Source organism: Saccostrea cucullata, unplaced genomic scaffold (genome assembly GCF_032062105.1).
Source record: "Saccostrea cucullata isolate Sc308-1 unplaced genomic scaffold, CSIRO_AGI_Scuc_v1 ctg19679, whole genome shotgun sequence".
NCBI classification, from domain to species: domain Eukaryota; kingdom Metazoa; phylum Mollusca; class Bivalvia; order Ostreida; family Ostreidae; genus Saccostrea; species Saccostrea cuccullata.
The window spans coordinates 19,372-34,161 of NW_026928631.1; the positions used below are offsets into that span (position 1 = coordinate 19,372).

At 31.7% G+C, this 14,790-nt stretch overlaps 1 protein-coding gene across 1 annotated transcript; it reads left to right on the plus strand.

Annotated features, from left to right (window-relative positions):
* Window positions 1-632: 632 nt before the first annotated feature.
* LOC134278232 (uncharacterized) lies at window positions 633-9,391 on the plus strand. Its single transcript, XM_062760550.1, has 5 exons — window positions 633-765; window positions 1,355-1,421; window positions 7,102-7,208; window positions 7,316-7,543; window positions 7,708-9,391. Exons 1-5 carry the CDS (start codon window positions 633-635, stop codon window positions 8,637-8,639), a joined length of 1,467 nt encoding a protein of 488 aa, XP_062616534.1. The 3' UTR covers window positions 8,640-9,391.
* The last annotated feature ends 5,399 nt before the right edge of the window (window positions 9,392-14,790 follow it).

The following is a 14,790-nucleotide window of genomic DNA, read 5'->3' on the forward strand; positions in this document are numbered from 1 at the left end:
TAACACGACATGGACTGTGGTCGAAGAAATGAAACTTACCAAGATCAATGGCTTAAATTCGTTATGCATTGGCATACCTATGTTAAAGGAGTTTGTTCCTAGATACTTGTAGATTTTACATATATGCCAATAAGAGGCAGTTATGTATTGTTTACATTATGACATTTGCGTCTAATGTAGCAGGATTTCATTTAGTTTAGATTTACCCTAGCTGATCTTCATGTTTTGTGGGAGTTTATATGTATGCATATGGGTCAAGTTATCCAATTTTCACTGTTTTGTTTTAAATTATTTTTTCCCCTGTAAATCAAACAAACAATATGGATGTTATTTTGCTTGTTTAATATGGCGCTTCTGGCCGCGGTGATCAATTTGCTGGGGCTACCACGGGCTGCCCCATATCAACAATCAATACAACAAATGTGACGACCCAAATCGGGCGGATCATGAGGGGTAGGTCACAAGTGCAAAACGTCACAAATGCAATAATCAATCAAATTCAATCAATCAATTATTAATCAATCAATCAATTCAAATATTAATCAAGTCAATTACTTGTCAATCAATCAATTATAAATCAATCAATCAATTCAAATATCAATCAAGTCAATAAAAAATAAGAGCGTAAGAATATGTGTTGCACTCGTCCAATTGCGTTGAGGTGCGACGGAATAGCCACTTGCAAGGGCCACGAATACTGTGTCTATACGAGTAATCATGGAACTGAACCGCCACCAAGGGGGTCCAAGAATGGTGACGGCGGCAGTACCTCAACGCAAATGGTCACCGTGACCAGGGCCTGCTATTAAAAAACATTTACAGAATAATGATTACAAAAGAAAAAAGGGCCAATGACTTGTCCGTATATAACAACTACTATTTCCTCTAACATTGTTGATATTTACCACACTGTTTTTTTCCCATTGGTAACTTGTTTGAAATACCTGCAAGGCTGTAACTCTTTTATGGCTTTTAAATCATTAAAACACCTCTTACCAAGTTTCCTTGAGTGACAAAGTTCTATAGAACTTAGAAAAATATAACTATCTTTGCATGCAAGTGTTGCTTATAGTTGTCTTAAAGGATTTTGTACTAGACAAACCAAAATTGGAACGGCAAGATGCTGTATGGTTTACCTCTTCGTTTAATTACGCTTCTTTTTACAACTTTTAACAATAACAATGTGTATGTGTCCTAATCCCCCCCCCCCCTTCCCAACCGATTCCTTTATATACCTATCTATAAACCTGAAGACCCTTTTTTAGTACTTCACAATTTATGAACCAAACTATCATTAGTAATAGGGAAAAATAGAATACCATTAAAGAGTGTAAAAATAGGGAACATCTTGTAGGCCTTATATTTGGACTAGAAATGGAGCAACCCACTATTCAGATATTTGGCTATTCTGATACCAGAAGGTAAAATTTACTTTTGGGATTAAAGGGGATATTCTTTTATTAATGTTTACACAATATGCTTTTGAAAAGCGCAATTTTTCCAAAATTTAATAACCTTTTTCTCCCTGTAGCATTCTAATGTGTTTTTTGTTCAGAAAAAGTGGGGAGTTTTAAATTTTTACCCTACAAAAATACAAACATATTTTATAAACTATCCAATACTGTCTAAACCTGCCCGCAATTCCTGTTAAAAGGGGTTAGCCAAACCTCCCATTCAACCTCTCATATAAAGCTTGGGTTAAAGGAACCTAAATTTTGGATTTATGTTTCATCTTTTCAACCGGGCAATTAAACTCAGTTAAAACAAAAACAAGCTTTGTAAAATGTTGACCAACAAAATATTGTTCGAAAAGAATAGTTTCCTCTCAGAAATGATGGTCATAGTAATTTATATCAAGTTTAAACCTTGAAAAGCATATTTGGTAATTAAAAGGAAAAACCTAACTTATAAGAATCCGGTATAAGTTATTTTTAACATGCCTTTGTTATGTTTACTTTAGATTGTTGAGCATATGGAATTGGGTATATCGTTATATTCATGCGAAAATTATTTTTTGTATTGCAAGTTTGATTAACTTAAGTAGGTCACTGTATGCTGACACACAGAGTGATACACCTAATTCTTTTTTGCCTTAGCACTAAAAAAGGGAAATTTATTTTATTTTTGTACACATTTACTCTAGATGTATTGATATTATTAAAATGGGGGGATCCCTGTCCAAAAGACTGCTTTGTAAAACTTATCTGATAATCATGATAAAACTTGTGCCTTTCAATTATGTGACCTTGTATATAATCCTATAATACAAAATGGCACAATATAATTATTTTAGAGTTTTTTTGATTATGAAAAATTAAGGAATTTTTTGATGCAGCCTAAACATAATCTGTTGATTTTTGTGTTTTGGTGCATAATCTACAATATAAAATACTTTACATTAAATTTTGGCAGTTGCATTGTGAAGGTTATGACTCTAAACAGGTTGTAATGTATGACAAAAGCAAGCAAAGGCATGTCTTTTATTGGCCTTTTAGTTGGTTAATGTTACTTTAGAACTTCCTTTAACAATGCCTCTTAATCTTATATGATCAGTCACACATGCAAACTAGTTCAGATAAGTTGGTGGGGAATGAACAACTTATGTTTAAATACAATGGATTGGTAAAGTACAACTACTTTAATGTTGAAATTAGTTAAATTCTGAGATATAAATCTGGAGTATGTTATAGCTTTGTGTAACTAATTACATTAAAGATGTTTCGGTTAAATCCTTCATTAATTTCAACATAACTCTCATTTATTACAATTAGCATGTAAGGTTGTAAAGTGTCTTAATTTATGACCCAAAATTTGGTAAGAATTATTTCCCTCTTATTTAAAACTACAAGTGTACTGGGTTTTAAAAAAAAACTGATTAAAAATGTTGTTTTTAATGTCATTACAGTTCATATGTTTTCATTCATCTTTCCACCACAGCATATGATTATAATTTCCTTATATTTTAACTTTTATTTAATTAAAATGTGCTTTCCCCCCCTAATCTTTGTTAATTTAATACAATATTTAGTGAATTTTCTATTTCCTGGGGAATCCTTTTTGACAGTGAAATGCTCTAATATAATGTCAGAGTATTATGTACTTGATGGACATTTAAGGGTAAAGAATTTATCCTATTAGAGATTGAAATTATTAATATTTCTATTTAAATGCTTGGAAACAAGATTTAATTTGCGGCCCAGTCATTCCTATCAAAAATTATAAAAAACTCAATATAAATTTTTTTTTTTTTTTTTTGAATTTTAATTTCATTTTTTAAAGGACCTCCACAGTATAAAGATTGAGAAAAATTAACTTTTTACCCTAGTGCGTCTTGTACAAATATAATTTACTCCTTGCTTTTGGCTTAACCCAGCATATCTAGTCTAACGCAAATGAATGATTAATTATTGCTGTTTTACTTAAGGATTATAAAAAAATTTACAGCTCTCTTGGTTAGAGCCTTTTTAGCTCACCCTAAAAGAAATAATCAGATATATTTGACTTTAAAGTTGTAATTTTTTATACCACAATTGATCAGGGGGATTCCCCGGGTTACACCATTGATTATGTTCATTTCGAACCAACTCTCCCCCCCCCTTTTTTTTTTGGGAAAAATCAATTGTTGTAACACCCCCTCCCCCCAAAAATTTTTTGATAAAATATTTTGGTATGCCTTTATGCATTTTATTGAATTGTTTTCCTAGACCAGCAAGCAAATTAAACGATACCGAACTGCAAATGACTCACAACAATGATGTTAACAAACATCCTCTTAGTACTTTCAGTACTTTGATTACTGCATAAGTGAAAAAACCCAAATTTTCGTGAAGTTCATTAGACAATGCCATTTAAAGACTATTAAATGTTGGCTAAATATGTAAATACCTTCTTAATTCATTACATTGGAAAACAAAACTTAAAACGGATTTGACAAATTGTATGCCTGACTAAAATTTCTGCCTTTACCCCCCCACCCCCCCCCCCTAAAAAAACGAATCGGGGATTGTTTAACTTTTTCTCCTAAAAATGATTACTAACGTTAAAAATGCTTTGACTCCCATATATTTTTTATTGCTGTTATCTATAATTCAGATTATGAGATTAAACCATTTTTTAAATTCCATCACGTGATCTTTGCAAAAAATCTCGGGCCAAATCCAAGGTAAAATTACACCATCGACGCGTCTAAATTGGCTTGAAATTACAAACCTTGATATTACCCATGAAATCAACCTTATTTCATTTGGAAAATTAAAATATTGCAACAATTCAACTTCACAAAATTTTCCATGACCTTACCCTTTTTTCGATTTATCAAAGAGGAAGAGGATAAAATAATTTAGACTAGTACATGTAAATAGCCATGTTTTCCGGATTATAGGTTAGGACTAAAGGCACATATGATTATATATCTGTAAGGGCTTAAGATATCCGGAATGGAAGGACATAGGGTTACTGAAATAAACTCACTTATCCGAGACAGGCACGATAAGTGGTAGATATATGCCCTATTACATCTAAAAATAATGGCAACTTCATTTCAGTTCATTGGCAATTTTAAGTAAGAGTATCACAATAGTTCTTAGTTGTTACAAAGTACGTGTTACAAAAAGTGTATCTCCATACATGTGACATTTTTATCTTGGTTATGGAGTTAATAGATTTATTCTTTAATATTTCGTTTGTTGAAAATTTGGAAATCCCGGAAAAAAGAATTTCGTCAAAGCGAATCCTCTCAGCGGGGGAAATTTAAACGATTATTATCAGTATGATTGTAATACAGGAAAAATTTACTTTTCTGTTCAAAGGGGTTACATTTAGTTTTTCTATGAGCATAAATGAAATGAGTATCACTTTGTTTACAACTCAGTTGTTGGTTTTTGGCGTCCTTTCTTTAAAGACACCTTAGACTTAAAAAGTATTCATAAATTTTTATGTTTAAGTTAGATGCCTTTTGATGAATTTGCCAGTGTGCATATTTGCTACATCCTAGCAGCCCGAGTTAAGAGGAAGCGTAGCTTTAACTGTTAATAGCCCAGAGAGCCCAGCAGAATTGTGCCGGATGCCATGAATCAATGTTATTGATACAGGGTTTTAAATTTTTAACAAATATTGACTTAGCGAGCTGTTTTTCTAACAAAACATAAAACCGCGCCACCGGTGGATAATGTCCAAAACCCGCCCGTCTACTAGTGTTATTCCAGATACAATTTGACTTTACCAAAACTTTCATGCGATCAGCCGGTATAAATTATATGTTTGCTAGCTAAACTGCTGCAGTGCTCTACGGTGTGCCCCAAATAGCCGTGTAACCAGGATATCCACTACCGTTGGTTCACATAGCATTCATACCAGCTAAATCATTCAAATTGGTTTCAAATAAGACATTTACAGGCGGAGCAATAAATAATATAGGAAGTCCCCCCCCCATAAAAATTCAAATAAGTTCCCTATATAGCTGGTAAAAATTTGGTTTAATTTATTTTTATAAATTAGTACAACCTCATGCACGGTAGTACATTAAATGAAAGGTTTTTCAATTTGCGTCCCTTTTCGGAAATTAAGCATTGCCAGGCTAGAATACAATAATAATAATAATAATAATAATAAAATTATTTTAAAAAATTTTAATAGACAGCATAATGTTAGACATTGTTTGGAGTTCTAGCTCATGTTGTACATTGTACGTTTCTGCGGTCTTTACTTTTAATATTAATTTGCTTTAATTAACCCCATGTAAAATTTTCTCCAACATATCTTTTATGAAAATTCTATTAATTTTCGGTCTTGTTTGACATCTGTAGTTGAAAGATAATCGTTTTCTTTTGATATTTAGGAAAGGCATTTTTTGCACTGGGGGCAGTATTTATTTTTACATCTCTTTCCTGTCTGACATAGCAATGTTATTAACTCAATCTTGTTATCAAATTTATGGTTACATCCTAGGATTGCGTTCTTTGAATTTGCTATGCTTTGCTCTACCTAATTTCAGTGTGGTAAATTAATGTCTTACAGATTCCCTATGTTCATGACATTTTCCATCCTTAATTTTAATTGGCCGGTCAGTATAAAGTAGGCAGAGTTGTCAAAAAAGATTTGTGAGTTTGTAAAAAATTAGGAACATTCTTGTGTTATTCAGTTTTGTAGTCTATCTACGAAATTTGTTCCAAATCATATTTGTAAAATTTTGGGGTTTTTGGACTTACAATAAATTCTTAACTTAAAACCGACTTTTCAATTACACAATATTACATGGTGAACTTAGTATAATCTAGGTTTTACATTCAATTCAAAACGCTTAGGAACATAATAATTTAACCTTCACCGTGTACATCTTCTTTATACTTTCTGGAATAGAAATATGGCAATTCCCCCATGAAAAGCGCATACTTCAAGGAATTAATGGATACACTCTTTTGGGTCAAAAATTCGAGAAAGGGCTGTTATGAAAATTTTGGGGGTTTTTTTATATTTTTTTGAATTTCTGATACAAATTTTTAAAATATTACAATTTGGAAGATACTCTTAATGGTTTACAAAAAATAAATAAATAAAAAAATAAATAAATAAAATAAACATTCACATATATAAAGTTAAATAATTCAAGGTTGTAGTAAGTAGAATGATATCTACGTAGTGTCCTACACATGAGCACTCTCAAATGATTCTTCTTCAATCATGTATTTTTCATAATTCTCTCAATATCAATTTATTTTACATGTTTTGTGGAAATTTAAAATTACAGTAATTTTATTGTACCTTGATCTCAAAAAGGGGAGAACTAATACAGGCCCTTGGCCTGCTGTTCAATCCATATTCATATTGTACATTTGTTTTTTGAATAAAATGCTTCTTTTACAAAAGCATTTTCACTCATCACTAGGTTGAATTTGTAAAATTTAATTTGTTGACATAATAGATCTCAACCATTAATCCTGATAAAATTGAAAATACTAAATTAAAAAATGCTACATGAACGTTACAATGTTTTTTGAAATGGTATGACGGAAAATTTTATACAATTTACAATGTTTTTTGAAATGGTATGATGGAAAATTTATATTATTTGCTTAAACATTATTCTGTTTATTCTCATAAAAGATTTGCAGAGATGTGCCGCATCCATAATACAGCAAGGCGTGTAAGAATACATCGTGCAAGTGGCGATTCAGCTCAGAATGAAGCTGAGCGAACTAATAGTGCAATAGGTATTTACATTATGAAATTGATCAGATTACATAAAAAATTTCCTCTTTGAGTTTTTATATATCCACAATCATTAAATCATTAAAATATTTGCTTGATTAATCTTCAGGTGATGCCCTTGTGGATGGAGCAACTCTTAAATGGGATGCCCACAAACCTTTGGATGAATTATCGGATGAAGAAATCCAAAATCTTAGTTCCTCTGATCTGGAAATGAGGAAGGAAAAAGCCCTTGAAAAGAACGCATGGGATGTTGCAGAGCAAGTCTGTGTACGCATAGATCAAGCAAAGGGCCCTGCTGGGGATTTTCTTCATGCCTATGTAACTGATCGTCCAGGTAAATAAGAGAGTTATAGTGATGCCATATTTTCCTGATACACTTCTTTTGATGATATATGTTGTATGTTAAAAAATCATAAAAGAGACACTTATGTACTGAACAATTACACAATTTTAGCTACATATATTTAATATATTCAAATAAGACATGCTACTTTTCAGATGAGCGCTTTTTTTGGAATTCAGAATATCTGAAAAAATATACAGAAGCCTCAAAGTCAACAAAGGTGACTATTCCAGGACATGGATATTTCAAAAAAATTCATGATTTCCTTGCTTCTCATTTTGAATCTGGAGAGCTCTACATGGAATACCGTAAAAATTCATGTTTGGATGATGACGGTGAGAGATGTGTCTTTTGCACTAATTCAAAGGATTCTGGATTTGGAGAAATTCCAATCAAGCCTTTTCCAAAACCCTTTCCAGGAGCAAATTTCCATTATAAATCAATACAAGAAACACCTGTTGATAACCGATCAACCGATGATTACCAGCCTCGAGTTCAGTTGAAAAAATTATTTTCTGAAGGCCACATTTCAAGTTCAAAACCTGACACAGTTTTAGAATTCAGTAAAAAGTATATTGTGAATGAAGACTGTGTTCAACAATATCTTCAACACTTAGAATCTCTAAAGCTTCAAAAAGACAAAAGACTGCAATTGTCCAGGAGGAATAGAATTGAAAGAGCAGAAAAAACCTACACAGATTTCGATTGGATTCAAATGTTTGAACAAAACCTGATTGAAAAACAGTCTGTTCAAACTTTGGACAAATATCTTGTTCATCACAAACTAGGAAGTTTTCATTATAAAGCAGAAAAAGTTCAAGTCATACAAAGACACATTGCATCATCTTTGACTTTACCCCAAATATCTGATGATGATGATGATGATGATGAAGATTTAGTAATAGAAGCGTATGACAGTGAGAGTGAAGAGAGTGATGATAGTGAAGAAAGTGAGAGCGATACAGGGGAGAGTGGAAATGAGACAGAGGAAAGGGAGAGAGAAGAAAACAGAACTGAAGTTAACATTACAAACTCAAGAAGATCTGTGAAGAAACCATCTTGGCTAAAGGATTACACTTTACTGTAATAATTAAGGAAGTTCTAAAGATTGGGTTTAGATAAAAACATATCATATAATGATTTGAATATTGAAACTATTTATTTCATTTTCATCATCACAAAGCATATTTTAGTTTACTGGTACAAATTGTATTATTAACTATAAATAACTTTTTTTTCTATCTCACTTGTATAAAAGGCAGAATCATTCTCACAGCATAAAATTACCTAACAATTGGAAATCTTTAGTGTGCATGAATAAGAGGCATCAATTAATTTACAAAATTTAAAGTATTTGGGGTGCATACATGTATACGATGATATTTTAAATACATGTACATGATTAATTTTATCAGTCTCACATAGAGTTTTGCTTAAATATTTTTTTTTCTTATAATTTCAGAAATATTCTAAAGTGTAATTTTCTTTTTTTTTTTTTTTATACGTGCAGTTTATATGATTCACTAATTGTGTAGTGACTGAATAGTTTATTGAAAAAGAATCATTTGAATCATGAAAGTGTTGGTTGAAAGCATCTTTAAATATCTTTGTACCCATGTTATACCAGTACATGTTTAATATATAAATATATTGTACTTTTTGATATTTTTTGTTGCAAAATCCTCATGAACATCAAGATGTATCCATGGGACAGTAACTTTTTTTTAAAGTCCCAAGACATGGGACACACATTTTTTTTCAAGCTGAAAACCATGGGACATGTGTTTTTTTTAAATGAATTATTTTTTTTGTACCGGTCCCATCATTGTGATAAATTTTGCCTGGTCCCTAAATATGGCATATTCGTGTAAACCGTGATTATGAAATAATAATACGATTATTTTTCATTTCATTACTTTAAGATGCAATGTATGGAGAGGCCAGTGATTAACTGCTTCCATGAATAATTCATATTGTGTGCAAGCTCACCTTGGATGGCGCAGATGTGATCTGCATGTCACATCTAACATGGATGTGACATGCATGTCACATCTTGTGGCCTATTTTGTTTTGATGTGCCATCTTTTTGCTAATTTTTTCATATGATGTTTTGATTGTCTTGTCTTACAGATACTTTTTCTAGTCAGTTTTGGGGATCAGACATTATCATATTTTACGTAACTGCTAATCAAAGCTTGTGAATCTGATCCCCTTCTTGTTTGTTAAATTGTTCACATTTATACCGTCATTTTAATAAATGACATTATTCATCTCTATGAAAGTGTTTTATTTGACTTATACAAAATTAGCAAAAACAAGCTGCGGTGAGCTTGCCTATAAGCATAAGAATACATAAAACAACAATTTTTAGAATAATAATTGTATTTATGTATTGAATGCGATAACTTAGCTGGAGGTTTCCGGTAGGTTTAATTTTGGTAGATTGTGAAAATTCTTAGATCCACGCCTTGGTTGATGGATTACATATAATAGGTGTAAGGTCACGTGGTCAGCTCAGGAGTCATTCAGTTGTATTGTGATAACCCGCATGCTGACCACGCTAACATCAGGCACGTCTATTTTGAAGACCCTCCTCCACCCCTGCATTCCTACCCCTTAAAATGGGTATTAATGTGTCATGTAAAATTATATATTTGATTGGTCCTGATTTAATTTGTTTATATATATATATAATTTTATGTACATGTATTTTGTTTCACTACTATCCTTGGCCTATTTTGTTTTGATGTGCCATCTTTTTGCTAACTTTTTCATATGATGTTTTGATTGTCTTGTCTTGGCCTATTTTGTTTTGATGTGCCATCTTTTTGCTAACTTTTTCATATGATGTTTTGATTGTCTTGTCTTACAGATACTTTTTCTAGTCAGTTTTGGGGATCAGACATTATCATATTTTACGTAACTGCTAATCAAAGCTTGTGAATCTGATCTCCTTCTTGTTTGTTAAATTGTTCACATTTATACCGTCATTTTAATAAATGACATTATTCATCAACATGAAAGTGTTTTATTTACTTTTACAAAATTAGCAAAAACAAACTGCGGGGATCTTGCCTATAAGCATTAGAAGACATAAATAATATTTCATTTAATTATAAAACACATTTTTCGGTGATAAACAATTTCTCAATTTGCCTCTCACAGCACATGAAGAACGTCATTTTTTACAAGTATGACGTCATGTTAAAAAGTTCATTGCGACGAGTGCTTAGCAGCTACAAGGGATTTAACTAGCAATTTTTTATAATGCATTGATCATTATAATGTTGTTTATTATGTTAATACTGTTTAGGGTTGCAAATTACTTCATTTACGCGAATTATGAAAAAATGAATGTCATATTTTTTTGATGTCATAATATACTTTTCCGGTATAAATTAAGCCCCCCCCCCTTATTCAAACCTTAACAATGCTGCGAGGTACATTGCTGCATAAGTAAGGGAAATTGACGATAGAAAAATTAAAGTCATGACGTTTATCATATAGCTTGGTTGTTAATTACCATTAGGTCATTAAAAATATTATATCCAAGTATGAAGCAGAAGTGTCGGGTTCTCTAGTATCTTTTATCTCAAGCTCACCAGGTATATCGTATCACTAGGAATGGACATTATCATTATTAATTGACAATACGTCTATATTCTAAAGTGAGTTGAAGGCCAAAGCAAGTGTTTTCTTCTTTTCACAAAAATTTGCAAAATTCTGCTTCATATGAATATAAAAATAACTGCCAATAACAAACGCAATTTGTACCCTGGGAATTCCAATAGATTGTTGGAAATATGGTCTCCAAAAACCACAAGATTGTCAATCAGAACTAAGATCCTTGATGTCAACTTCAGAGTACTTATGTGTGCAATCAGAATCTGTTTTAACAAAATAATTTTTCAAATGACCAATGACGAGGTAAGTAAACTTACGAGAACTGTTTTTTTTTAAAAAGCAGCTGTCAATTTATCAAAAGCCTGGATTTTAATTTTTCGTGGAGAATTGTTGTGTATAAAGTTGAAAAATCTAAGTTTTTTTGCTGTTGATTTTTGTAAAGTCTTGTGATTTCAAATTGTCCAAAATTCTTTAAATTTTTCTAATTGATTTACACCACTTCTTGAATATATAGTTTACAGTACTCTTAAGTTTTTCCTTCACTACTGTCAATATTTTAGTGAGAAGTAAGGAAAGAGGCTTGGTTGAACATTTACTGGAACCTGCAATGTATCTTTGTTTGTAAGGATTCTTATGAAATTTCGGAATCCAATACCGTAAATCTGGAAAATTTTTCTGTAGATAAAAGCAATTTTGCGCGTGCATTGCATTCGCAAAAATATTTTTCTTAAAAATAAATCAACATGTGAAGAATTTTTTTTCCGAGAACTGGTGTCTTTTTTTGTTTAACTCAGTGAATAGGGGTCGGTAAGCACCGGGATTTTAAAAAAAAATGTTTACACTATCTAGTCTAATATGTAACTACAAGTTAATTAACCGTGACTGTAAATTGCCCTCATTATATGCAATATCGTCCGATGGTTTGACAAGCACTGAGGCGGTATGCCCCTTTTTAATTATTTTGCCTATGAAGAGATAACTGTTATTTTATCTAACCGTCTATCAACACGGGCGATAACTCAAACTCAGTGCATTTACTAGAAAGTTCCAAATGTAAACGCGGCGTGTAAATTTTAGGTAAGAAAAAACCAAACTTTGAGGAGATTAGTTATATTTTTTCTTCATTTGGATTATACTTTAGGTTAAAAGGCATCACAACCTCTGAAAGTTTCTTTTTAAATTTATTTAGAAATTATTTCCAGTGCAAATCCTTTTGTATTTTTATCGAAATTGTTTCGGAGCGATTTTGAAAATCTTGCCACGTTGGGGTTTTCTGGTGGTATTCTTACTGTGATATAATTTGAAACATAACCTGATATGAAAATCTTCAGTGATTTTTATTTTTAGCACCAGTGACAATTCCAAAAATTTGAAACGTAAAATCAACAGCTTTTTGACCCAAATTCGCAAAAATTCGACGTAAAAATTTCCAGATTTACGGTATATCTAACTAAAGGTAGTTCAGATTCATTTGGACTGTGGAATATTAAAATATTTAAGGGATTTTGAAGAATTTTTTCCTTAGAAAGAGAAGTTTTTGTATAAGTAGGATTACCACTTGTAGAATTAAATCCAAGTTCTTCATAATGCAATTTATATAATGAGCCTTACAAACGAAGACAATGTTGTTACCTGCTTTGTCGGCAGGAACCAGTACGTTCTATCGTGTAATCTATCTTATTCTTTTTTTTACTTCTGTTGTATTGAACAAAAAAAGGATAGATGGTTTTCATTTTGCCATGCATTCATTTTGAATGAATAGTAGGTACACGGAATGTAGGTCAAAAAATTTTAATATTGCAAGGGCATACCCTGGTTGAAATTTAAAAAATTTTAAAATATTAATCGTTTCTGCATATTTTGTACTTTCTGGAAAGGGGCTGCTGCTTTGAAAAGAATTGGGGTTTTAAATTATGATTTCAAGTAAATAGGCTGATGTCGAAATATGTTTGATTTTACCAAATATTTTGTGTACTTAGGGGATTTGATTAAACACACGGGTTACACAGTCACTAGAGTTGTAAAAAAAACAACCATCTTCGACACGGGTGATCAACCCGTGTTACGCGAGTATACTCCTCAGTTTACCTGGAGTAACAGGTAAAAAAAAAATTGCGGGAAGTGAAATCGCATTGTTAATGCAAAAACAGTTTCTGCATAAATATGTCAGTGTTTGTATTAAAAATTTACAACGTCAATGAAAAAAGTCTGCAATACAATTTTGACACCCACTTTTTATTTTTTTTTTTTTTGGTTTTTAGATCAACCTCTTAAAATTACTGTTGTTTTATCATTGACAGTTTTTTTACACTTTTTTTTTTAAAATAAATAAATTTATCCAGTTTTTTTTGTCTGCCTATAATTATTGCCCTAACCTCTAGATCCCCTTAGACTTACACTAAAACCAAAATCTTATGTTGATTATAAATTTTTGAAATTTAAATGTTTTGGAAATTGTTAACCATTAAACATTCTAAATTCTTTTCAAGAAGAATAAAATCGCAAATAATTTCTGGACTCTGTGATATGCACCTAAATACCTGCCTTAAGGCCCCCGAATCACATGAACCAAACATATGAACCCCCCCCCCCACCCCCCCCCAAAAAAAAATGTGATATACTAGTACTGCAGGTGGTATGCCGATAAAATCGCATATCTCTTGTAATAAATTTATTTTTATTTATTAATTTTGAATTTTTATAACTTGTTTGTTTTGTTTATTTATTTTAGCTTGTCAAAAAATTCTGAGACTTAACATTTGTGAGATTTGGTGCCGCCGCCCCCCCCCCCCTTTGAAAAAGAATATTATGTCTGCGCTTACATTATCCCGTATAACTTTTTAAAAATTAATTTAGGTCCTCGCTAACAAATTAATGCTATATACTAATTCATTCCTACTATAGCTATATATTTTTGTCCCTGCACAAAGCCATACTAAGGAACTGTAAAGGTTTGATATTTCTATTATTTCTGTTGCCAGCGCTCCCCACACTTCTTTTTCTAAGCATCTCTTTATGTTTAAAAAATCTTCATTGAGAGACCACCGACAGCCTCCCTCTTTTTGTTACAATAAAGCCAATCAAGGATCTAGTCGTTTTGTATGAATAACATTTGGTACTGAAGGAAGTGGGACCTACATCCCCTTCTTCCAAGTAAATAGAAGTTTGGATTTTTTTCTCTGGCTTGCCCCCCCCCCTTTTTCAAATACGATGGCACGTCAATATTATACTTCATACTATTGACATGTATGTATGTGAAGACATTGTTATTACTTACTTTTTTTAATTCAACAAGAGGAGGTATTGACTTGCAAGGATAAATGATCTATAAAATACATGTTATAACTGTAAAAAAAAAAAAAAAACATTTTTTATGAGGTCTTGTATAAAATTATCTACTATTCATTATTTGATATTGTTTGTTAATCAGTTGTTTGTCCTAATTAGACCAAAAATACAGGAAATATACTGTTTTCCCAGTCATATTTATACAAACATTAAACAACACGAGATGTTTTATTTAGTTCACTCGAGTTCAATCAGTGAGCATGCGCATATTTAACACTAGTGCGACACGGGTTGTCGAATACACTCATGAAGTCATTCTCTCCATT

Excerpts from the sequence above, each read along its gene's own strand:
- LOC134278232 (XM_062760550.1), top strand. The coding sequence starts at position 633 with ATGTGTTGCACTCGTCCAATTGCGTTGAGGTGCGACGGAATAGCCACT. Across the intron at positions 766-1,354 it reads CAAGAATGGTGACGGCGGCA|GCCTTATATTTGGACTAGAA; the intron begins GTACCTCAACGC and ends AACATCTTGTAG. Across the intron at positions 1,422-7,101 it reads GGCTATTCTGATACCAGAAG|ATTTGCAGAGATGTGCCGCA; the intron begins GTAAAATTTACT and ends TTCTCATAAAAG.